Source organism: Colossoma macropomum, unplaced genomic scaffold (genome assembly GCF_904425465.1).
Source record: "Colossoma macropomum unplaced genomic scaffold, Colossoma_macropomum, whole genome shotgun sequence".
NCBI classification, from domain to species: domain Eukaryota; kingdom Metazoa; phylum Chordata; class Actinopteri; order Characiformes; family Serrasalmidae; genus Colossoma; species Colossoma macropomum.
The window spans coordinates 21,514,022-21,540,938 of record NW_023494788.1 but is presented as its reverse complement, the minus strand read 5'-3'; the positions used below and the strand labels follow the sequence as shown (position 1 = coordinate 21,540,938).

The 26,917-nt window shown below is 39.6% G+C and overlaps 1 protein-coding gene across 2 annotated transcripts; it reads left to right on the top strand.

Moving 5' to 3' along the window:
- Positions 1-66: 66 nt before the first annotated feature.
- slc43a1a (solute carrier family 43 member 1a) lies at positions 67-26,914 on the top strand. 2 transcript variants are annotated; one of them, XM_036568815.1, is made up of 15 exons: positions 67-541; positions 7,323-7,480; positions 7,830-8,016; positions 11,039-11,094; positions 11,244-11,320; positions 15,644-15,736; positions 16,642-16,775; positions 17,820-17,941; positions 19,543-19,689; positions 19,855-19,890; positions 20,474-20,606; positions 21,323-21,458; positions 23,144-23,217; positions 23,464-23,587; positions 24,992-26,914. In XM_036568815.1, exons 1-15 carry the CDS (start codon positions 537-539, stop codon positions 25,193-25,195), a joined length of 1,686 nt encoding a protein of 561 aa, XP_036424708.1. In that variant the 5' UTR covers positions 67-536; the 3' UTR covers positions 25,196-26,914. The 2 variants fall into 2 exon arrangements, with proteins under 2 accessions (XP_036424708.1, XP_036424709.1); XM_036568816.1 differs by lacking the exon at positions 67-541 and adding an exon at positions 6,981-7,227.
- The last annotated feature ends 3 nt before the right edge of the window (positions 26,915-26,917 follow it).

Below are 26,917 nucleotides of genomic sequence, written 5' to 3'. Positions count from 1 at the left end.
TTTTTTAAGAGTGTGAGCCGAGTCGAAGAGTTGACTTCATTGACTTCACAGGGAGGAGTCGACTCCTGAAAGCCCGGGCATCACTAGTTCACGAGTTCGGTCTGCTGTGCCGTTTAGGTGGAACCTCAGGGGCAGCCGGCCAGTGTTAGGGAGGGTTAAAGAGTCTATAAAGAGTTAACTTTGTCGTTTACTGAGGAGATCGCGGCCAGTCGGTCGAGGTTAGAGGGGATTAGAGAGTGTAAAGAGTTAAATTGGTCATTTTCTGAGAGCCGACCAAGACCCGGTCAGGGAGGGAGAGGGAGTAGACTCACAAAGAAAGAGTTAAAAGCGGTCGTCCAACACAGTTTGAGATGTATTTAAAGTTGGTGGACAACATCGAAGGACATCTGGTCTGAATAACCTACTTAAGTTAAATTATCGAAGTCGGGGCACTAGATAGAGAGAAGCAGCTGCTCATTTTTTACCCGCCGAATCGAAAAAACCAGCAGGAATTGAAAGAAGCGACACGTGGTGTTTGACAACTGAGAAGGCATAAAATGAGGTAAGTTACTGTATTATTTATGTACAGCAAGTACAAAAGATGTAAGAAGATACCATAAACATAAAAAGAGGATGGACTGAACAGTAATACGAGCAGGGTGGTTTATAAACGTATAAATGAACGTTTATAAAGTAGCCCGGTTATCTTCCTGTACTTATTACACACGTGGCACTGTAGTAATTTCCACACACATCAATCGTTGATTTAGTTACCACATTAGCCGCCTTTCAGCTTTGTTTTGTTCCTTCTCACTCATCTAATACAGCGTTATTTGACGGCTGAACCACGTTTTTAAAGACTGTATGTGACCTGTGGACATTTTTAAGTATGTAATTGGACTTGGGACCAAACTTTCTGAGGCTTTTCTTGTTCGCCAGCTTCTTTTTCATGTATCCTGTTCCACCTTAAATGTTGCAGCAGCTGGTTCTGGCGCCAGAATGTAACTGCTGCACCATTTAAGGTGGAACGGAAGAAATGTAACAAGAAAACTGGCGAATAGCGAGCCAACTTCAGCCTCGTCTTACTGGGCTGGGTTTAACAGCGTTGCTTGCCAGTTTGTGAAACAAAGGCCGTTTTCTTTCCCGAAAAACGCTCATGGTGTCTCGGTCGGAGGGAGTGAATTACCTCGTGTGTGAGCGAGTGTTTAGTCTACTATCAGTACTTTTCATGTCATTCACACTCCTTTGTCTCAGTGATGGGCGGAACTGATAAAATCCAACATCACGATATTTCCCAAAATATATGGTGTCACATATGAAGTATCGTGATACCTTTTGTGTTTGCATTAAAATGGCAATGGACCCATGAATGTTACTATGCTGTGCTAAAAGCATGTCTTACAAACCTTCTATAGCTTGTAGAGGTGGGCGATGTGGCAAAGAGTAAAATCACGATACATTTTTTTATGGTACACAATATTTTTTCTGATGATAAGTTAGAACAATTAGTACAATGTCTTAAAAATACCATCAAAAACTATGAATCCAATTACTTGTATTCAACATTTCACACACTGTGTTGCACTAAATCTACTTAAACAGGACTAATTATACCCTCTTTTTAGTCAAACATAGTTAGGAAGGGATTTTTAAGTACTGACGATATCCACCATATGCTCAGAAAAGCATACTGTGATGTAATTTATTGTGTTAATAATAAATATTGTCATATTGCCCAGCTTAAACAGCCTGCATTGACTAAAGATCTTTATATATTAAATGAAAATCAACACTAATGGTAGACAGGAATAGGCGATATATCAGCCAGTACTGGAGCTGAATGTGAGGTCAGAGCCATTGAGATTGAGCAGCTGGATACTCTTGACCCCCCCACTCATGTCTCAACTGTTCTGACCCTACACAGTTGGAGACTGACCACCCCCACTGTGCGCTCTGAGCTAGAAAGGGTGATTAGAGGTCGAGCACAAAGGGGTTGGAGAGTACAGAATCAGAAGGGGGTAGATCAGAAGTTATTGTTAGCAGTGGTTGTTGTCACTGACACGCTGCGCGCACACACACTTTCATACACTGTAAATTTGTAGACGTCCCTTCAGATTAGAGGGTTTAGCTACCTGTTGCTTGTATAGCCTCCGTAGAAAAGCACTGCCGATGGAATAGGACACTCTGGAGCAGCCACAAATGAGCCTAAGGTCACCATACCCAATGTCAGCTGTTGGCTAGAGCTGTACAAAGCCCCCCCAGCAGTGGGCTGTGGAGTGATGGAGCTCCATTTAGCACTTTTGGGATGAAATGAAGTGGAGTTTATGGTCCAGAACTAATAATCCAACATCGGTTCCTGACCTCATTAATGCTCTTGTGGCAATCACTCAGATCCTCACAAGTGTTAAAACATCTAGTGCAGGGGTCGGCAACACACAGCTCCGGAGGCGCATGTGGCTCTTTTACTACCCAGTTTCGGCGCCGCAGCAGAATTAGATTTTTAGGTAAAAATAAAATAATCCTCCTTTGCAGTAAAATAAAGCTCTGCTGAACGATTCTAACACAGTTTTAACAATAAACGGTCTTAAATACTGTAGTTAATGTAGCCTATATCTGCTAATTCACCTTTTAACCATTCAGGTTGGTGCACAGACTGCTGGGCACAGCAACACAGACAACAGTCTCGCCTAGCTAGTAAATGAAAAGGCAAAGAGAAAGTTTTAAGACGAATATTGATGATTTGGAGACAAATGGACTTATTTGCATTTATAATCACTCCAGCTGGTTTCCTGATACGTTTAGTCTGCAGCGAGAAACTGTCAAACACTAAAAAGTTGCGAAGCTAAAGTCAGTTTCTTGTTTGCCACCTTCATGTTTGAATTCTCCTGTTCCACCTTAAATCGTGCAGCAGTTACATTCTGACGCCTCAGGCACCATTCGAGGTGGAATGGGAAAATTCGAACAAGAAGCTGACGAATGCTGACTACAGCCTCATAAAAAATCAGATGTTGAGAAACATTTTACAAGAAACTAATTAACTTTTGAGGAAAAGTTTCCTGCCAGAGACGCGAGAAAAGCTTAAAGCAGAACAAAGTAAGTCTGCGTTTTCGTTTACATTATATTTTTAGCTTATAATAGCACATTAGCACATACTAAAACATTTACAGCCAAGATGGTAAAATGCACAAAAAAGTTGTGGCTCCCAAAGTGGTTTGATTGTTCTTGAAAGGACAAAACGGCTCTTCTTGGGTTGCTGACCCCTGCTCTAGTGTAAAGCCTTCACAGAAGAGTAGAGGCTGCCAAAGTGGACAAACTCGTTCCTAATACCTTTTGTTTGGGAAGAAGCAGGTGTCTGCAAACATTTAGATGGGTTGTGTCTACACTCCAACAGTTGGCAGAGTGGTGCTAGGTCATCAGAAAAGAGTTGTGAATCACTTCACTTTCACAAGGGAATCCACACCCTGACTTATTTACACTATTTAGAGTAGTCATACCTGCTTACGTTTGTTGGTATCATGCCCAGCTGTGTAATGCTTAACTATCAACACACTCAATAAAAAAGGGCGCTGCTACCAAACCTCACGTTTCCGTGCAAAATCACACCTTTTGTTTTAACAAGTAGGCTTGTCACTTTCATAAAATTTTAGCTGATGATTTACTGTCATAAAAATATTAGTGATTAACAATTCACTTGGCTCAAATAAAGAAACAAAACAAAAAATTAGACCTTTTTTGTTGCCGTACAACTCATGATGTATCTTAGTAGATGTGATTTCATGCAGGAAACATGCAGACAAAACTCAGTTCTTGGGTTCACCAGCATTACGTTAAATTTAAAACTCAGTAAATACGTGTCGGTTCAATTGTCATTTTGCATAGCTAATAAAATGGCTATACTTGCGCTGCAGACATTTCAACCCCTGGTGTATCGATGCCAATATTAATATTGGGAATAAGGCCGTAACCATGTTCATTTACTTGTACTCATAAAGATTTGCCGATGCCAACGTTCTGATACCACCTAGTACTGTGTGACGTAAGCTGAGTGTACTGAACAAACACTGATGGGAAGGCTCTGCTCAAACAGTGAGGTGTTACTGACTGGACACAAGTCGCCAGTCACTTTAAACATTAAGCCTTGGTATATTCATGCCAGACGTTAGCTAGCTAATGCACTTCATTTAAAATCAGCTTTTAATTTGAATGATTTAGCTGTATTTAAGATACATTGCTCTCATTTACATTAAAAACTACTTAATTCCAAGTAGGTTACTCAGTATGGTATTGGGCTTGGTATCGGCGAGTGCTAAAAAAACATGTACTTATACTCTGCATGAAAAAATTTAAGCATTTCTAGTTCCTATCATGGCCATTGTAGAGATAAATTGACTCTGTAAGTTTCTCAGGAATTAAGCCTTTCACATCTAATGACTTCTCACTGTTTGAATTTTGAAAAATATCTATTCTCTTTAACATATGATGAGTGAAAGTTAACAACTGTGGAAAACAATTGCAGTCAGCTCAAATGTGAACATGTGTTTATGTAATAATAGTGACAGGCTTTACAAGGGTTTACCATCAATGTCTTTTATGCAAATTTTGAAAATGTGCATTGAAAAAAATGCCTTTTTTATTTATGCTTGGATGTGATGGAAAAGTTGGTTTATTGATAAAGGAGCAATACAGAAAACGGTGATAGAAACAGATTTTTAAAATAAGAAGTGAAATATCGGGAACGAAAGTCATGTGCGGTGTAGTGAAACAGTGACTTCAGTCCTTATTAAATGGGCCGCTGGTGTCTCTAAACTGTTAGGGCTAAGGCCAGGTACGCTTAACAGAGGGCTGTCAAAACTGCTGTAAAGAAAGCTAATAAAGGTTTAAATCCCTCCTTTGTAGATGCCACACATGATGAGCGAGATCTTGCGTGCTATATGCCACAAGAGTCACATCATCTTCAGGAATTTGCACAAAGAAGTAGTTGATGGAAACACTGATTGATTGGCATTCATTTTACCAACTTTTTGGAAATTTGCTTATAATTTTCAAAAATGTTAGAATGTAAATTCTGCTACAGACACACGGTTCAAGCACTGTGCGCAGCCACAGACCTGTAATTGCCATCGGCCATAGCTGAGTCCAGAGGCACATAAGTGGAAGTTTTATGATCCACTTAAATGTGGAATGTTCTACTTTTTTTTTTACACAGAATCTGAAATTGAGAGGAAATGAAACGGGCTGTGCTGTACAGGGACAAGTGACTTTGTGTGTGCGGCACAGCGTATGCTAATAAGCAGAGTGAGTTACAATAGAAATCCCCTCCTAAGCTGGGCTGTTGAGGACAAAGCAGTCTAGTGGGGTGCGTCTAATCACATTAAACACAATGGTGCACACGCTCTGAAGAAGTGACCCCCACACCCTTCTCTTGACCTTACTTTAACTCTAGCAAAAGACGTTTTTTCTCTCTCTCTCCGATCATTTTCTCTAATATACCATCCAGATTTTTTTTTCTGGGTAAGGGTTGCTGTCGAAACAGCACCCCGAATCTCCAGAATGGTAACTTTACAGGAGAAGGCATCAGAACTTTTAACACTCAGAAAAAAAGTTTGCTACATTAACTTACATTAAGTAAGTTAATGTAGCAAACTTTTTTTCTGAGTAATTTTCCGTGTTCTTTTTATTGGCTCATTCATCATTAAATTTTTGCATGATGTAAATGGCATCTTTATTGAAAAAAAGGAAGACAAAAGAAATAAAGTTGAGATGCGAAGTTTTGTTCTGACAGCAATGACATTTGTACAGTTTCCCCAAAAAAGTATTTGGACACATTAAGTTAATTGTTTTTGAAACAAGATGCCAAACCAAGTGACATTATGTTTAAACAAAACTCTTCACATACTATCTTTTTTTTGCCAAAAAACTCTTTCAAAAGGCAGCTAATGTGTTTTAGATCAGGGGTTATCAACCTTTCCCCACCCATGGCCCACCTGTGTTTAAATACAAAGCATAGTGGCCCACAGGAAAAACTAAAATCAACTTAAAAATATATATATATATTTTTCTTTTCTTGAATGCTGACACTGAAAACCTGAAAATTAGGGCCTGAAAATATCAGATCGGCCTCGATCAAAAGTTAAAACGCAGTGAACTAAAGCAAAAGGTGTGATATGTTCACACTAAACACCCTGAGAAACCTCTCCATCTCTGGCTAGCTGTCTGCGTCGCAAGCTCGTGGCTGCATTGTCTGAAACTGATAATGTTTGATTGGACCACTGCTGCGGCTTTTTTATTTGCATGTCCCTATTAATATTTAATATAATATATTGGTTAAAACATTTGTAAAACGTTTAATTCTTGGATTTTGAATTATTAAGTTAATCATTTATGACTTACAGGAATGTTACCGGCGCACTACGAACTACTGCCTCCTTCTGAGTACAGGCCCGCGAACCGCTAGAGGGTGCTTTACGGCCAGACTTCTGCAGGTTTCCTGTATTACTGTATTACTGTAATGAGATTTTTTCCTGTACTTATGGGACATGCATGACTCCATGACCTCTGTGTGTGGGTGTGCATGTGTATTTTTATTTATTTACTTATTTTGGTGTGTAATATCAGGGGAAGGCTCTTATCCTGCCATGCAGGCCCAGTATTTGACCCGTGTGAAAAGGTCACAACAATGTCAGTGTCATTGGTACACACAGCTATACAGATACACAGTATCTGGGCCTGCTGTTTCATATGACATTTTATCCAGCTTGTTGTGAGTCAAACTGGATGGCAAGCCATCTGGAACAAAAAGATTGGAACTGGATATTTATAATTTTGTGCACCATAAATAGACATTGGAAAAAATTACACGGAGCTGAGAGATGACAGCTGTGTTCAGGTTTACTTATTAGCCTTGTGAACTCAAGTTTAGTGGCGCAAATAGAGCGAACTGAGTTTGTGTCTGTTTGTTTTGTTGAGCAACAGAAGAAGTGTCTGACGTGGGACAATGTGCCATGTAGTGGTTGTGGGAATTTTTACTTTTATGAAACAGCACTGTCTTGACTTGAGTGTAGGCAGCTGTAGCTGTTTATTTGACGTGCTTTGTAAAGACTGAGGAAAATTACAGGGCAGATTAAAATACCGACCATTCAGAAATGCTGCTGACATTGCATTTCAAGCAATTATACAGTTATTTGGATGCTTGTTTACATGCATAGTGAGTTTAAATCGGTGTCCTGAGGGAGAGAGGACCAGACAAAGGCACTTATTATTTCTTCTCTTTTGTAATCCTACGCATGGCGCACTTACTGACTTTTTATGATGTATCTTTCTCCTTTTCTCCTTCTCCCTGTTAGAGGGATGGCTCCTTCACTCACCCAAGCGTATAGGAGGAGATGGTGGATGGCCGGCACGGCGGTGCTGGAGAATCTGTGGTTTTCAGCTGTGTTGCTCGGTTGGGGATCTCTGCTCATCATGCTGAAAAACGAAGGCTTCTACTCGCACCTCTGCACAGGTATGTTGCCCTACAAGCCTGAAACCATGGTAATGGGTTATCATAGCAGCAGTGTTAGATGTCCTGCAGATTAAAATAAAACAAACAGTTTCAGAAAGTTTTTCAAATATACCTTTGGACAGACAGAGCTACTTATTTAACAGCTCAATGGAGACATGGAAACAAACACAGTCAATCTCAGCTGGAAAACCATGAAACAAGAGCCAGGAAACCTGAGATATCCAAAGTCATTAATAAACTATAAACTGATCCGTTCTCTCATTTGGCTCTCCTGCCTTTCTTTTTTACCCTCACTTCTCTCTCTCTCTTTCTCTCGCTCACTTTTTCTTTCTAAATTTCTTTGTTGTAGAAAATGAGACGGAAGTGACTCATGTTAGCCACACCAATGCATCACAGGGATGGCTGAGCTGTGTGGCCCAGGAAGAGATGCTTAACCTGGGCTTCACAATCGGTTCCTTCCTGCTCAGTGCTGCCACGCTGCCACTCGGCATCCTTATGGACCGATATGGCCCCAGGCCCCTGCGTCTCACTGGGAGGTACGCATATGCGCATACACACAACATGCACCAGGCAAGTGGAATGAAACAAGGAAATCTGCATACCATTAATTCTGTTTTTGCCCTGCTGAATCAGAATCAGAACTCTTTATTGCCAGATGTGATGTGCGTGCCAGGAGTGTGCTTTGGCAAGTGTCTTGAGAGCCCGCATGCAATTAAATACAAGGACATGGCTAATATTTGCATGAATAAAAGACATTCAAAAATGAGCTGCTGGGTGCCCAATATTTCCAGTAATGCAAACAAGCATTTCTAATACATGAGTGACTTGGATGGAAGTAGTGAGGACATGCCAGTAATAGCAGTGTTGAAATGGGTGAGGGTTGACTTAGAAGCTTTGAGCTTTAGCTCAAGACATCTGCTGAGACTTCCTGACAGTGTTGCAAATATTACAGTCCCACGGGAGATAGTCCACAGGAACTTTAATGGCCATCATGCAAGATGGGTCACCTTTGTCTTGTAGATAGATTCATTATTGTTAGAGATGAGGCCCACTGTGGTTGTGTCCTCTGCAGACTTCAGCAGCTTGACCGATTGGTCATGGGAACAGCAGTCTTTAGTGTACTGTAAGAATGGCGAGGGGGAAGTTACAAGATACAGCCGCCACTGGCGGCTGTGCTGATAAACCTTTCTGCAGCTGCCTAAAAAAAACCCTCTAACAAAATAAGCCCCAACACCAAGCATTGGCCCTGCCTTCCTTTACTTGGATAGGATGCCCTGCTGTTATTGTAATTGCATGGGCTGATGCATGTTGAGGGACTAGTGCTGGTCATTTACATTCATTTGAACCCACCCAAGTGAATAACACCACCACTCCACAAATACTCCAGCTAATCAGTTTAGCTCCTGTTTGCACTAGTTTACAGTACAGGTGCTTTCCCTCCGTAGATTAACTGACAGTTTAACCAAACCACACCCTTCCACACAACACACGCCATGTGCATGACTTTGCTGTAGTACATCATTGAACAGATAATAAAGTGCAGTAAGTAATAAGATGTCAGTATTCAAATACTGGTTAACCATTCAAGTTGCCAGTATTATTATTATTGTTTTGTTGCAGGAAATGTATTTTGTTATACTTTGCTACTCTAAAGCACAAGTGGCTGAACTGATATAACTAATCTAACCAATGTTCAGAAATAATGAAATGCATATCTCTGCAAATAATATATTGGCACCTTGTCCAATGAGGATAAAACACATTGTGTAGAAGGCAACCCTCATCAGTATCCAACGTGACACTTGTTGGCTCTGTTAGCTTAGTAGCTTATCTGAAGAGGCAGCCTCTGTTACTTATCCAACAAGAAAACCTAACAGTTTCCCTCAGTTTTTTTATAATTTAAAACTATTTCCATTGTGTTCCTCTGTGTGCTGCTATATTGTAAAGCTATACACCTAAAGCTATCAACCTACCCAGGCTTAAATTCATATTGTCTGAAGGTTTTTGTTTGTTTGTTTGTTTTTTGCATTGTGGTAAAGTGAATATCCATTCATGAACTCTTAGAGGTACCTGAGTATCAGAACTATTTGGAATGCACATCCTTGATTCTTGGGGTTCCATCAAATGCACTCTGGCAAGTTCACCAGTTGTCTTTCCAGTCATTACTGGCATTTCTGCCCCAACAACCCCCCCCCACCAGATGTGTAGAACCCAGGTGTCCTGTAGGCAAATTGTAAAGGGTCCACGAAGGGCTTTGGAACAGATACCAAATGTTCAGAGCTGTCCACAGTTGCAAATATCAGGGCTACAGGTTTGTGAATGTGGCACTTTGATGAACTATGCAATGGATATGTGTTTCAAAGTGCCAGAAATAAAAGGCCGCAAGGTCCAGCTGTGTTCCTGATGTTCTGTTTTTGGAAGAGCTCGTGAACTACTTCAGTTTTGACAAGAGAAAAGGGGAAGAGAGTGAAGAGGTAGTGTGGGACTGGAATGAACATAAGTGCAGATCAAAGAAAGGGAGGAGGAAGGGGAGCCCTGTTGAAACCACCACCTGAACTGCAGTCATAGTTGGGGGGTGGGAGAGGGACGCTAAGCTAAACGGCAGTAAAACCGGTTTAGCTGGTTGACCAAAGTGGGGGGATGGGATAGGGGGATGTTTCTGTGTGAATATGGTGAGACTTCACAGGGAGTCCCAGACAGCCATCAGGGGGTGGTTTTAGAAGTCTTGCTCCAGGCTTTAACTGTACTTGGTGTTTGCAACTTGGCGTTTGCAAGTTCCTGTTAGTTGCTTTGCAGAGCAGTGTATCTGTGTATTCCTAGAATGACTGGGACTGAGCATGTGTGTGTCTGGGAGGGTGTGACTGTGGGTGTGTGTTTGATATGGTTCTGTGTTTATCAGTGCACTACTACAGTCTTCAACTACTGCTTGTCTTGTGCCATTCACCATCTGTATTTTAATTGGCTACACCGTTTTGTGTATATTAATGAGGTGGGTGATGTGGCAAAAAGTATCACAATACTTCAAGAAATTTTCATGATATATCGCCAATTTTTTTTATATCTGATATGTTGGACCAGAAAAAACAACTGATTTGTATTCAAAGTTTCACATGCTGCAGTAAATCCAATTAAACAGGCCTAATGATGCTCTCTTTGTAATTAAACATGCAGTTGGTCAGTTTTCAGTAGAAGTACTGAAGATATCCATGATATGCTCAGATAAAACACATTGTAACACATTGAGATGTGATTTATCACAATATCAGTAAATATTGCCAAGCCCTGTATATAAACATGGCTCAGTTTCTATTATTTTCAAAGAAATATTGTGATTTATTTATTGAATTGAACGATTTGCTAGTCACACATCTACAGTACTATAGACTGTCTTGCAACATTTAAAAGAGGCCTATCTGGCATTATGTTCTTTGTTCTTTTATCTATAGTGGCCACTTGTGACTCACAAATACATACTATTTATAGCTTTTTAATTAATTGTGGAGAAAAACAATCACAGTTTGGGTTATTTATCCTGTCTTCCCCCTCTCTTTCTCTTAGTGCATGTTTTGCATTCTCCTGTGCGATGATGTCTATGTCTGCATATAATCCTGAAGGTGAGCCAAAGAGAATGCACACGAATGCATGAACTTACAGGGTTTTTGGCCCAAGTTATTGAGCTGCTTCTGATTCGTACATTACATACAATAATCGTTGGTATTACAAGGTATCTAATCACTCTCTTTGTCTTTCTCCCTCTTTCCAGTTCTCTCTGCCCTCATCTTTCTTGCTCTGTCGCTCAACGGTTTCGGCGGGATCTGTTTGACCTTCACTTCTCTCACGGTAAGAAACACGAAAGGAAGGTGGGTCACATGGGGTCATAGACTTGTTTTATTGTGCCGTTGTTATTTGCAGGCTAACGCGTATGCTTTGTCATGACAGGTATGAGGGGGTGTGTGTGTGCGTCAGTGTGTCCCTGTAAGGAGAAAGGGGGTGTATTAGGATAGCATGCAGTGGAAACTGTTTCTACCAATCACGGGTGCAAATTTCTACACGCCTTCTACCAGCCCTCTCACACACACCCTCCTTTGCCTAAGGCACAAAAGGACAAACACATAGTGCTGTAATGTTTTCACACACACTTAACACATTATGCACATCATACACTATCTTTTTTTTTAGTTGTTTACACAGTGCTGTGTGAAAGTCAGACACTGCCCTTCATTTAACTTCCAGTCAAAGTTATTCATTTTTCAGCATCAGAAGCAAAGAAGAAAAGTATTAAACAGAAATTTTAGTAGTGTGTCCACTTTTGCCTGTATTGCACCTTCCATTTGTTTCAGGAGCCTTTCTTTGGGTTTTTTCAAAGAAATCTGCGGGGATATTTTCCCACACCACCAAAGTTCAATCCAAATAATCCCAAACACATTCAGTGATGTAGAGGTCTGGACTCTGGAGTGGTCAGTCTGTTGTTCTGAGAACACCAGCAGCCAAATTCTCCTCTTTTTGTCTATTTCATTTTCTCAGTAAGGGCTTCTTGGCAGCTACAGATCCTCTAAGACCCATAGGGTTAAGTTATCTTTTCACAGTGTAAGGATGGACAGAAACACCTGTGGATGTTTTCAGATCTGAAGCAAGAGTGGAGTTTCATTTTCTTCTTTCTGTGAAAGATGAAAGCTTTAAGGACTGTTTGACTGATGAGGGCAGATTTGGTGGTCTGCCAGGTCTTGCATGGTTGTTGGTGGTTTTAGTTTACTCTGCACCTTTTAACCATTTCTTAAATCCCAGTTTTGGAAACTCCTGTTTTTATACGTAATTTTCCTTTTCCTTAATGCATGTGTATTATCTTATATCATGTCTACTGAGAAATATCTCATACCTTGTACTTGATGGTCACCATTAATGAAATAAATGAAGGGTGGGCTCTGACTTTCACACAGTACTGTATGTGCAGTGTGTGAATTGAGAGTCTGCCATGTAAAATAGTGGCTATATGTATAGACAGTTGACAGTTTATGTACATGTACACCTTGATTCTCATGCACACACACAGTCCTGTACGTGCGTGATAATTGGAAAAACACACGGCTCACATGCTGCACTGAACACGACTGACCCTTTTTGTCCAGTGACAGTGTGTCCTGTCCTTCTGAGAAGCACAACATAGCACATAACTCACACTCTCTCTCTCCTCCTTTTCTCTCTCTCTCTCTCTCTCCCTCTCTCTCTCTCTCTCTCTCTCTCTGTCTCTCTCTCTCTCTCTCTCTCTCGACGTATGGGTTATACCGGCATGGAGAGAACTGCATTATGTTGTTGTGTTGTTGAAGGGTATGACTTATGTGTGAGATGGTGTGGGTCAAGCTCTTCAACAACACAACAACATGGTGCAGCTCTCTCCATGCTGGTGCCAAAAAAAAAGAAAAAAATCGTCTAATTTCTCTTTGGGAACTGATGATGTGCTATCTTACATGGTTCTCCCTCATTCTTTATCATTCTCATGGTTCCTGTTACATTAAAAGCAAAGACTTTTTTTGGCTTGTGCCTATCCTTGGCCCTACCTATCCTTGAGTATAGATATGAATGATGGACTGAAGAGGATTTGCTTAGTTGTTGGACTGAGACCAGGAAGCGCCCTCTGTGACCTCTGTTGTGTCTGTTTGAGTGTGTATGGAGGAGACTGTATCAATGCTTAATGAGTGTCTGTGAGTGGAAAATGTCAGATCCTGTTCCGGGCAGGAACTACAATTAACATATTTGTGGTTTTTGTACGGTAACACGTACTGCCTTAAAACAAGTTCTTAAATAACATGACCTGGATTTTTTAGTTTTTGCCACCATGTTTGATGCGGTCATTGCAGGGATCCATCAATCAGTTTGGTCTTCAGCACATCAAACTCAACTTCATGCTTCACATGCTTAATGTAGTCGTGAAAGTTTAAAAAAGTGAATAGTAAATTTGAATTTTTAACGAGCAGTTTAGCTTCCTTGTAATATACTTTCTCACATTTAAGAACTGTGAGATGTCTGAACTCTATACTTCACTGGAGGACAGTGTAGAGTCTGCGTCGAGGTTCGAGAGAGCATAGAAAGACTACTGCAGCCTTCTAAATGCTGCCCCACACAAAATGAGATGCAGCATGCAGTGCAGCATAAAAAGCACAGAAAAGTGCCAATAAACGTCAAACTCACTGTACACTCTCATGTAGATTGTCAGGTATCACATTAAAGGTATCACGTTAGTTTACCATGTTTGGTGTCAGCCATTTAACTCTTCACATACTTACGTTTTTAAGCTAAAACATGCGAGATGAATTACAGTGTGAGTAGGCTAATAATGTTAGCTGAGGCAAAAACAGACCATTAGTATTTGTCTGTTAATCATTAAAACTGTAGATTGACTGTGTTTCTCAGTGTAAATTTTAGGCCACACCTACTGTGGAATTTCATGGTTTTATATAGTACAGTATAAGTAAAAGTGTTTAACAGCAAGTGTTAGCTTTAAGAGCTAACTCTGGGTTTAGGGGTGGGTGTTTTCCAAATAGTTTCAGATATTTTTATAATGCTGTATAAATTTGTATATCAGGTTTGACTGCAATGCCCATCACTGAAACACATGAGCTAATTGGCTGGCCCTTCTGTGCTCCTCTAGCTCTTAAATGAAGCAAATTTAGTTTATACTAATTAATTGATACATGGTATTTGACTTTTCTTGGCGTGTGATTAGTCTTTATTTTTTACATCATTTTTAGTTCTGATTAATTTAAGCCTATAAAGAAATAAAGACTATCCTGTTCAGGAAGCCTTTAAACAAGTGGTCTCCAGTGGTTCTTCAGAAGTCCTTGATTGACTGTGTCATATGCATTAGTGCTGGTTTAGGGGGCAGCATGTTAGATGCATGTTGGAACTAAACTCCGCAGGATCTCCTGGAGGAAGGTTGGTGACCCTTGCTTTGTTGTTTTGTAACAACTGCTTTAAATGATTTTAAGCACAAGCACAGCTGAGAGTTGAAGTAAATAAAAGCACTGCCTAACCTTGTAAATGTAGATCTGAGATGGGTCACATGATTACACATAATGAATTTGAGTGTGTGACAGAACTCACGTAGTACTGCCACGTGAGTTCTGTCACATTCTTGAACCTATGGATGTTCCACATCTGCATGTTTGCTTGAGTGACTGGAGGATGTCAGAATGTTCCTTTTCCATGAACTCTGTACCGGTATGTGAGTGGCTCTTTCCCCCGAGAGCAGGAAGAACCTGTTCACACCCTCATGCCGCTAGTTTGTTACCTTGTTGTCATTTGACACAGGCATCTGAAGCCTTTCCACGCTTGTGTGATTTCTGCAGAAGAAAACGGTGCCAGAAAGTTAACACTGCTCAGTTAAATTCACGTGGAAAAGCTTGAGGAAAAACGAACACCTTAAACTTTCTGCAAAACAGTCATTTGATCCTATATTTTGCACGTCAAAACTATGTATTTTGATATATATAGTTGGAAATGGTTATATATGGAACCATGACATGAATGCTTAAATTGCTCTTTGCAGTATGATGGTCAGTACTCTTCAACATCATCTTTGTGGTGTAGTTACTTTAAAGTAATATGTAAACATTCTTATACTTTCAGAACATGCTAATCACGCCCCACTCCTTACAGTGTATATATGGAAACTATGCTGCGAAAACAGCTTGTTATGAATGGATTATTTCTGTAATGTCATGCCAGGAACCAACATATTTACATATCCACCTAATCAGCCTACAGCAGTTTAACCTGCCCATTTACACTAAAGTTATTAGGAGTGGAGCACAATACTGGGCATCCAATCAGAACAGAGCTCATTTACATATATGATTCTTAAATGTACAATAATAAAAACAGCTTGTTTTATTTTAAGGGATAAGGAGAGGTTAAAAACGGTCATGTAAAAATGAATTAAGACCATTTCTGGTGCATAAAAACAAATGTTATAAATGGACCTCAAGGGGAAAAAATAAAATACAAACAAAATGTAGCATGTCGGCCCTTTTCACACATCTCTTAAATATTGTTCTATATAGCATGTAAAAGGGTTCTGCTACTTTTGCAGGTCAGTTTTGTTAAGAATGTGCTAAATGTGGACAACAGTTTTAACATTTGTGCTTTTTACTGTCCACTTTGCTGTAGCTGCCCAACATGTTTGGAAGTCTCAGTTCTACAGTGATGTCGCTGATGATTGGATCGTATGCGTCGTCTGCAGTCACTTTCCCTGGAGTTAAGGTATGAGGATATTAGGAGGACATTAGTACACACCATCATAGGCATCTATAAGGATCTGCTAAAGACCATCTCGCCCTTAATGCTCTCTAGTAATCTTACCACTATCTTTGAATCTAGTGTATATCTAACTTTTCATTAAATCATTCGGTAGTAGAAGTTTATTGTTTGTCAAAAAAGGGAGCATTCAAGGGAGAAACTCGATCTGTTACTATGCACTATTGGTATGTAAATGCATTGTCATGCTGCCAGAAACCAAACCCTGGCATACCCATTGAGATAAAACAGAAAGGAGAATGTGCTCTGACAAGCATTGGGAAACACGCTTAGTTTCCGCTACTGCAAAGCCTCGTAACTATTGCATCAGAAATGAAGATGATTAACATGGTTCATTCCAGGTGTATTGGGGCAGCATTTTGGATCTGATTTTAGACTCCAAACTTAATCCATAGAAGTGTAGAGTTAGTACACATATTTTGCTATAGAATTTTAATCTAAAGTAAAAATGTTACATAATTACATTCACGTTTAGTTTACTCTCTGTAGCAATATGTTCAGGCCAGCACTTCTGACATTTTTCCATTTCTTTCCGTGTTAAAAAATTACAGACATTGAAAAATATAAAGCATAGGTTTTCTTGCTGCATAACAGGATGCACAGTACCTTTTCTCAAATTCAGATTATAATAAAGAATCTCCACTTTTACTTACTAATGCAAATGTGCTATCCCACTTGTTTCAGTGAGAAATTATTCATATAAAATTAGAAAGTTTTTTATTGCCTGTGGCATGACTTAAGACTAAATGGATAAACCTGAGTGACTGCCCATGGCAAACAAGATAAATCTTAACATTGTAACACATTCTTTCTTTTTTTTTTTTTCTTTCTGTATGTCTCTCTTTCTGTAGCTGATATATGACGCTGGTGTGACGTTCACTGTGATCATGTGGGTTTGGGCTGGCCTTGCTGGTCTGGTCTTCCTTAACTGCTTCCTGAACTGGCCAGTGGAGTCCTTCCCCACACCAGAAGAGATGGAGGAGATGTCAGTGTAAACCCTTTTATTGTCTTGATTTTTGTGTTGCTGTTCAAGCACAGTCACCATAGTACGGCCAAGGCGACACTGAGAGTATAAACATGTGGTATTTTAGACATAATTTGCGTGAAGTCTTTTAACCCTTTTAATTTGGCACTATTTAAAAAATTCAGTTAAATTAAAAAGTGTTTAAACAACCTAAGCTAAATAATTGTTAAATTACAAAATACATTGTTGACAAGAAATATCAATCCTGCATTGTTTGGCCAAAAGTATGTGGACACCTGACCATCACACCTATTTGAGCTTGTTGGACATCCCATTCCAAAACCAGCCACCACTCTTCTGAGAAGGCTGTTAGGTCAAAAGAGTATTTGTGAGGTCAGGCACTAATGTTGGACAAGAAGGTGGCGACATGCTTTACACCACTTTTGCGTAGCACATAGTAACATAAGGCTTGAAGCAGCTCCTCGGCCATGAAAGCCAATTTGATGAAGCTCCCGATACATAGTTCTTGTGCTGACGTTGCTTCCAGACGCAGTTTGGAGGTCTGTAGTGAGTAAAGCAGCGCTGTGCTGTGCGCTTGGCGGCCCCACTCTGAGAGTTTTGGTCTATCACTTCATGGCTGAGCTGTTGTTGATTCTTCATTTCACAGTAATAGCATTTACAGTTGACTGGGCCGGATCTAGCAGGGCAGAACTTTTACAAACTGACTTGTGACACATTTAAAGTCACTGAGCTCTACAGTACGATCCATTCTAGTGCCAGTGTTTGTTTGTGGAGATTGCATGGCTGTGTGCTCGATTTTATACACCTGTGTGGCTAAAACACCTGAACTCAATAATTAAGAGCATATTCAAATACTTTGTTATAGTAAATGTAGCCATACAGTGTTTATTATGAATACCACCTTTATTACAGAAATGATTTTTTACTACAGAACTTCTATTCCTTTTAAAAACTCATTAAATCCAGAACTGTTAAAAATGGACATAAAGCATTTTGGAATAAAACTCTTATATATAGATCTCTTTTGGCCACTCTCTCTCACAGGCAGAAGATGCGTTCAGGTGACGACGCTCAAAAGCACACTCTGACCTCCACTGGAGAGAAAATAGAAGAGCAGGTGACCCACTCGACTGACAAACTGACTGAATCTACCCAGAACACACCACGTGAGTTCCCCACAGCAGCAGACCACTATGGCCCTAAATGAAAAAACGAAAACTTCATAGTCAAACAGACTTTTCTCTCAGATCTTAGTGGGAATATTTTGCCTTATAGATATTTTTTATTCCACAATGGCATCCTGTCTCTTTGTCAAACAACATTATAGCTGGTGTAAAAATGTTCAGATATTAAGAACATGAAAAAAGGAGTGATGTACATGCATCCCTTACTGATAATCACAGATGTGGTGTGGCTGTAGGTTGATATAGTTTAAGTTAGGTCTGTAGCTCACAGTATTCAGGAAGGAAGCAGGACCATGTAGGTCGGAAGGCCGTCGAGTTCATCTAATCAAAAGTAGTCTCTTCAGCGACTGAGACAATGACAAAACTGTTTAAAGTCAGCCTCATCTCTCTGTTTTATTTGGTATTTCTTGGGGGGACAAAAAAGCCAGACCTGGTGCTTAAACCAGGCTTAATAATGAATTCCAAACGTTATTGGGAACTTTTCATTTTCGGCTTGCTCCTTCGGGGTCACATATAACGGCCAACAGCATTCACGTAAAAAGTCAAATAAATGCAAAATCCCCATGGACACAGCAGCAGCTGAAAATTGATATGATTTTCTAAAATGACATTCTCGGTGGGGGCTGGACATTAGCTTGCCAAACTTTTTCCCAGAGCTTTTTCTTGCGAATTGATTCCAACACAATATATAATGCACCAAATGTGCATTCTGAGTAATTCTGATATTTGTGTATTCATAAGAGTTTATGAACAGATATTAAGTTAACTGCAGGGAAGGAAAAGAGAAGGATTTCAGCTGATATCATGGCATCATTGAAAATATGATAACCTATAACATAACCTAGGCTAAATGTGTGGTAAACTAGTGCATGGCTAAGGTTACTACACTTTCAAACCAGGCTGTATGCTTACTTTTTTAGGTGACAGCTGCACTGGTGCTAGCAGACTAAACAATTCAGCACCGCAAAATTATTAGTATCGTGTTTTAAAAATAAAGGATTTCCAAAACTAGACAAAGGAAAAACATGAGGGAAACTCGTCTTCTAACCAGTATGTTTACTCCTCGGTAGATGATGTGTCAACATTTTTTAACTAGTGTCCCAGCAAGTTAGCTTGTCAAAATTACATTGAAAACAGAGAAATGCTCTTTCATTGTTTGTGATTCCAACATGATGTTATTAAGCCATGTTTGTAGCGGTAAAGTAGCATAATATAAGTAGTCACAAACTTCACACTTTATAGCCCTTATAAATCATATAATTTGGACCGGTATCCAGCATTATTAGGTAATTTACCCACTTAAACACGCCTGATTACACTTATCTGTTAATTGCCAGGTTCAGTGGGTGTGTTTAAGTGGGGCAGCCTCCAAACTATACTGCACACCGGACCAGAGTCTAGTGCTTGTTCTAGTGCTTGCTTGTGCTAGCAGCAGAAGCCAATGTTGTCACTAAGGTTCGATATAGACATAATATAATATCTCTCTGAACTGAGTCTTTTTGTCCAGTGACAGTGAGTTCAATCATTCTGATGAACAAAACATCACACATAACTCTCTTTCTCTTTCCTGCTCTCCTTTTCAGATGCCATTCCTTTTAGACAATCTGTGTTTTCCCCAATTTTCCTGTGGAGTCTGGTTACCATGGGAATGACTCAGCTGCGCATCATCTTTTTCATGGGAGCCATGAACAAAATGTTGGAGTTCCTGGTCACACATGGCGACCCTCATTGTGAGTGTACACACACAAACACACACACATCAGCCTCAACAGCTGCCCGTATGCCAACAGACCCCTCCGTTTGTGTCTACATAAAAGCATCTATTGAACATCACTGCAGTCTGTTTCCTGTTGTGGTTTAATTGGCTTCAGTTGTTTTTTTTTGCACTTTTGCAGCCTCTGATGATCTGGTGACTGAAGCTGAAGAAAAAGGTGAGGGATGTGCTAAGTTAGAATCACTTTTGTGGGAAAGGAGAATAGTTTGAAATTTCTGTATGTACGTTTGTGATCTCCACTTGGACACTGACACTTTTTGACTACATAATATAGATGCAGCACATACAGTCATATGGAGAAGTTTGAATACCTCTGGTTAAATTACATGTTTTGGTGAATATGTTAACACATCCTCTACAGGGAAAACCCTTAAATATGGCATTTTTCTGCAGGTTTTAGTGCATGATTTCCATTTATTTGCTGACTTTAACATGTTGGAAAAAAATTAATCATAATGTATAAAATGTGCCAGAACCTTTGCACAAGCCACATTTTATGTTTTTTATCTAGTATGTTAAATTTAGCAAACAAACAGTAATTGTGCCTTACGCTGTGCAGAGGTGTGTTCTCTGTAGAGAATATGTTAACTTTATTTTCACTTAGAAAATCAACTAAATATGGAATTAGACCAGGGGTGCCCAGACTTTTGAATATGACTATATTCACGCCATTTTAAGGCATCAGTGTACGTGAACATTGCGTATGTGCGAGTACTGATTTGTATGTGTGCTTTCTGCAGTGAACTTCTACTCGTCCATCTTTGGCACACTTCAGCTCCTGTGTCTGGTCACCTGCCCCCTGATTGGCTACATCATGGACTGGAAAATGAAAGAGTGTGAGGAGGAGACGGCTCCTGCAAAGGGAGACCAACTGTGAGACATTTTACTGTTTACTATGAAGTTATAGAATTGAGTATAGACAAAAATCATACTGCTGTTACACTATGTTGCCTGTTTATTAGGTGCACTTCCTTGTAATTGCACTCACTGGCCATTTTATCAGAAACACTTACCTTACAGGTGCACTTATTGTACTTTGTAGGTTTACAGTTACTGACTGTAGCCCAGTTGTTGCTGCATAATTTTTCACCCTTTCACATTCTGCCTTGTCCATCAATGGAAAGAGACCACCGCAGGATGATCTTGCAGATCTTGTAGACTGTTCTCCTAACTGTAACAGTGATTTGTACTGTTTATTAAAATAAAATGCAATGTTGACATTCCTGATACACTCATACCAGCACCACACACGCTACCTTGCCACTACCATGTCATTATCATGGTTGTTGTGAGTGGTCCACCACATCAAATAATATCAAGTCAGTGGTGCTCCTAAGATGGTGGGTGCGGTCCAACTGTGTAAGGGTGAAATGTACATCTCATGGTTTTGTTATGTAAGAAATCTTCTGATTAATGCTTGTATATGCACTTTTAATAGCCCACATGCACTCTGTGTTTACTTTACTGTCTGTGTAGCACCATAGTAAGTGCTAAGGTTGATATGAAGTGTTGGAGATGTAAACATCAAACAAGCACCTCTTAATTCAGATACATAAAAAGGTGCTGAAAGATTTCACTGTCTTGTACAGGAGCAGTTCTGCAGGCACACCAAAGCGAGACCGAAAGATCCAGAAACTGACGAACGCCATGAGAGCCTTCACTTTCACCAACCTGTTGCTTGTCCTGTTTGGCATCACCTCACTCATCGACAGCCTACCTCTACAGGTAAAGAGACCCACCAGTAGCACACTTACAGCTAGACCATCAGCAGTCATCAGAACTGTGATCTGATTTATACTCCACTCAGTCCCAGTCTGTGAGAGGTCTGGAGTCATATTACAGAAACATCCTAACTCTGATTTAAATCTTAAAACTGTTTAGTCGCCATGGTAGTTTCACTTGGGACTGATTTACAACAGAAGCTATTGCAGAATAACAGATCTTAAGTTAATAATCTTATCCTAAGTCCAGACAAGAAAAGAGTGTTAAAAAAATCCTAAACACTGTCCTAACAACCCCGGTAGTGTCCTCACTTCTGTTTCAACTTTCTGATTTTGTAGTGTGACGGGCCGCATGATGAGTTCTCTCTAACTAATATAATGACATAGTATATTGTAAAATGGTGGTTTCACGTGTGAGATGTTTCCACTGCTCCCTCTCATTACACTTTTAGAAAAAAATGTTCAAAACTGTCACTGGGATGGTCTTAGTACCTTCAGTCAGGGAACATAACTGTACCATAATCTATTATAATTATATTTTCTAAGTTGTACTGACTCCACACAGCCCGTCTCGTCTCCAGGTTTTTTATTTTACTGTTCTGTTTTAAAACATTCGGTTCTGAAAAGTACAAATATGTACTTTTCACCTGGAAAAACTTATTTAAGGAACACAACTGGACCTTTTTTACCAATCTGAACTGTGCACTGAGTACATTCTCTCAGAAGAAGCCACAGTGCATCCAGCCAGAAAGAAAGCCTTGTGCATTATTTATATACTGATAGAAAACACGGTACCACACAGAAAGCCCATCTTCTACAGGCTGATGTATTGCACTGATATATCTCCAAAGTTTCTGAATGTATCGCAGGCGAATTGTCTGTTCATCGAGGATGAAACTGAAGACCACTGGTGCTCTAAACTTGCAGATTAGTCCTTGACCTTACTCTGAAAAATAGTCTAACATATTTTCATAAGGTCAGCGAGTCTTGTATCTTGACTTATTTGCCCTTTTGTAAAAGCTGATGCTGAAAGGATCTCCCAGCTGTGTTGCGTTTTGTCCTGAAAAAATAATTCAGTCTGTTTTGTCAGCAGTTTATTTTGAGACTGTTGGTTGTAAATGGCATTTTTTGCTTTTTAGAGGGCAAATAACATTGATTTAATACTTAAAGTTTTTAAAGTGTGGTTGGTCCCAGTAAATTCAGCTGTAAAGTGATTTCTGAGTTCTGTACAGTATCACAGGAACTGAGTGGGGCAAATTCAATTGGGTGTGGGCACCAAACTGAACGCATGAAGTTAATCCTGCCAGGTAACGCCTCTGCAGTTATTTTATTTGCTTTAAGAAAATGAATTGCTTCATATGTGAAATGTGCTGCCCTTTCAGCAGATTCTACTGCTGTGCTACTGTGCCCCCAGGCAAGACATTTGAATTAAGACTGGGGCAGGTATTGCTGAGCAAAACGATTATAAAAAAAAAATGAAATGTGCCCAAGGGTTTAACTGAGCAGAAATTCGATATCAGACTTTATCTGATCTGTAGTCTTGTATTCTATGACACTCACAGTACAAGTATGGGAGTCAAGTTTCTGTGGAGAGCTGTGGATTCTTTTTACAGCAGGGGGTTCTCACCCCTCCCCGTTCAGCCCTCATTGCTCGCTAGCGGCTCAACAACATCTCATCTCTTTGTCTAGATTTTGACGTTTATCTTGCACACCATGGTCAGAGGATTCATCCACTCCTGCTGTGGAGGACTGTATGCTGCTGTGTAAGTATCCAACACAGACACAGTCAGTTTAATGACTCAACTCAACATCTTATGTCATTTTGTGTAAAGTAGCCCCTCAGATATTTCCTGATGCGACATTTCAGAATGTTCATGTTATCATCCTAAGACTTCAGCCACTAGCGCTGTGCTGAAGCTGCAGTGGAAACTACAGTGAACCAAAAAAAGAATCTGAAATGAAAACTAGAAACTATAATAATCTGTCTCTTGCTGCCTCTCTCTCTCCAGCTACCCCTCTAACCACTTTGGCACTCTGACGGGGCTGCAGTCTATGATCAGTGCTGTGTTTGCTCTGCTGCAGCAGCCTCTGTTCATCGCAATGTTGGGACCTCTGAAAGGAGATGCCTACTGGGTAAGGCACACACACAATCACATAAAATGTTGTAATAATATAAAATGGAAAAAAGCAACATGTTGGAGAACCAAGTACATTGTTCTGTACAGTTTGGACACTGGCTGTATTAGGACTGGGTATTATACAAATGTTGAAACAAAAGTTATTATAATATAGAAATAGTTGGCAGAATTGTGATCACAATATTGCCAAAAATACAACCCCAATTCCACAAAAGTTGGGATGCTGTGTAAAATGTAAATAAATGTAAATAAAAACAGAATGCAATGATTTGCAAATCTCATAGACCCATATTTTATTCACAATAGAACATAGAACACATACAGATGTTGAAAGAGAGACATTTTACCATTTCATGAAAGATATATTCTCATTTAGAACTTGATGGCAACAATAGACCAATTGCTGGAGTTTTGGGAGAGGAATGTTGTCCCATTCTTGTCTTGTCTGATTTTTCGTTTCATGCTGCGCCAAATGTTTTCTATTGGTGAAAGGTCTGGACTGCAGGCAGGTCAATTCAGCACCCAGGCTCTTCTTCAGCAAAGCCATGCTGTTGTGATGGATGCAGTATGTGGTTTAGCATTGTCTTGCTGAAATATACAAGGCCTTCCCTGAAAGAGACGCTGTCTGGATGGGAAAAAAGAATTTCAGATTTTGATTCATCTGACCACAGAACAGTTTTCCATTTTGCCTCAGTCCATTTTAAATGAGCTTTGGCCCAGAGAAGATGGCAGCGTTTCTGGATCGTGTTGAACATAACACATGCCTCTCTGAAATGCTCTTTTTATACCCAGTCATGTTAGTTGCTTACTTTTCCAGCCTTTGTTGCCCCGTCCAAATTTTTTTGAGATGCATCGCTACCATCAAGTTCTAAATGAGTTAATGTGTTTCATGAAATGGTAAAATGTCTCACATTCAACATCTGATATGTGTTCTGTGTTCTATTGTGAATAAAATATGGGTCTGTGAGATTTGCAAATCATTACATTCTGTTTATATTTACATTTATTTACAATTTACACACCGTCCCAACTTCTTTGGAATTGGGGTTGGGTATAACCAAGAGGTCTTGATTGCGTGATCTAGCTCATAGTCTTCATGCCCACTGAACATTTTGTTAGAGTTGCAGAATGTTTAGGCCAAAGCTCCCCTCTAAACCCTCATGGTGTTTTGCAAGAACTGGATTTGTATGCCACTTTTTAGGTTCTCATCTGGAAACAATTCTGAGTTCTGAGACAGAAATGTACATCTGTTAATGTGAACGGTTAAACCATAGGATATTCTGAAGGATAATTGATTTTGTTTATTTTTATTATTAGACAAAACAACTTTTTTGTAGAGATTTTTTTTGTTTAAAATTTAAAACAGTTGAACAATACATTTATCTTCTCCATCAATCAGATCAATGTAGGGCTCCTCATCTTCTCATTGGCTGGCTTCCTGTTGCCCGGATACCTGCTCTATCATCGCAAACACCTGATGCAGGAGAGGGCAGCACAAGACAAGGCGACTGGACAGACTGCTGCAGAGAGTCAAGCTCTCAACCAAATCGATGCTAACGGCATTAATCACCACAGCAATGGTCATGTCCCCCAGGAGGCCTAGATTCAAAGAAGAAAGCTCATAGGTCTTTGAGGGGAACCATTCAATTTTAATTCATTTTCCACAATAACTGAAAAACAGCTCCACACATGGCAACTCAGCTGTTAGTCAGGACCTTATGCGCCTTGTTAGTAGCTTCCTATGTTGGTGCTGAATTTGTTTCATTGAAGCCATGCAATTTCATACCTGGACTTAGAGACGTTACACTTTTTATGCAAGAACTTGAACACTGTCCCTTTTACTTTTTGCGAGGTTTCAGTAGGAGTTGTAGTTGTTGTGTAATGCTATGATAACTTTTTTAAAGTTTATATTTATACTTTTTTAAGTATTGGCTGAAACTGATATATTCCCCTTTCCCTAATGCAGTGTTTTTCACCTCCAGGGCTGCACAGCGTCATATTTTCTCTGCAGCTTACACCGAGTTACGTCTGTGGTCAGTAATAAAGTAATAATAATCACAGTAGTAACCGTCACTACTGGAGCTGAATCCAATGTGTTGAAAGAAAAAAAGTAAAAAAAAAAAAAACCATAAAACACATAAACTGTGCAGTGCAAAAGTTTGGGCACGCCTGATCAAAATGTGTTTTGTTGATTTTCTAAATGAAAATAAGTTCTCGTTTACAGAGAACACAGTTCTGCATATTCAATGCATCACCATTTATTTGCTGAATTTAACATGGAGAAATAAATTAAACATAAAATATGGCCCGTGCAAAAGTTCTGGCACAGTTTATATTTTATGTTTTATTTTTTCCCAATATGTTAAACTAAGCAAAGAACAGTGTCATATTTAAGTGTGTTCCCTGTTGAGGATGTTAACTTATTTTAAACTAACAAAACTTTTGACTAGGGGTGTCCAAACTTTTGTGTACGACTGTATGTCCTAACACACACACACATAAGCTCAAGGTAACTTCACTTGACTGTAGACAAGCTACCTCAGTCATTGTCTCTGTCACACTGACCTGTGGTCATTTGGGCAGTTTGTGACCTGTGTTTGTTTTCATTCACTCAAGAGTGTGTGTCGATACATCACAATTTGTTTTTGTCTTTTTTTGTCCATTTTATCTTGAAAAATTAATGAGACCATCAATGCAAACATTTCAGTAATACCAAAGACACTGATGAATGATATATATATATTCATGTATTTTAAAATGTATATGCAAATACCCAAAGCAGCCTTGTTAAAAGACTCTTTACCAGTGAACAGTAGTCATGAACCTTTGTGTGCTGTATTTTCTCTTGTACTTTTTACTTGCTTAGCCATTGAAAGGGAAATTTTCCATTTTTATCTCTGCTATTGTATTATTTTGTTATTCTAACATATTTGAGCTTGAAACTTGTGCTGCTCTGTAAAAAGCATTGGCTATATTTACTCATTCTGTTTGCTTAACTCGCTTGTAATGCTTTCATCATGCTAGCAGTGGTCAGGGGTTGAAATGACCTGTAGTGTCACAGAAAGACACATGAACCATTGAGAGCACTATGTTGTTACAGCCAAACTGCAGTCTGCTTTCTGTTACTTTTCCGTGTTTGTGTGGAACCAGTGCCTTGCTTGAATGTCTGCTTTTATATCACTGAATGTACGTGAGAGCGTATGGGAAGCAACCAAAGTTAACGTCGCCTTGCTGTGGGCAGGTGACAAAGCCATGTGAGAAATGTTGTTTAAGAGGATGTGATATAAATTTCCAAATAAAAACATGCACAAAGTATAACATTCCT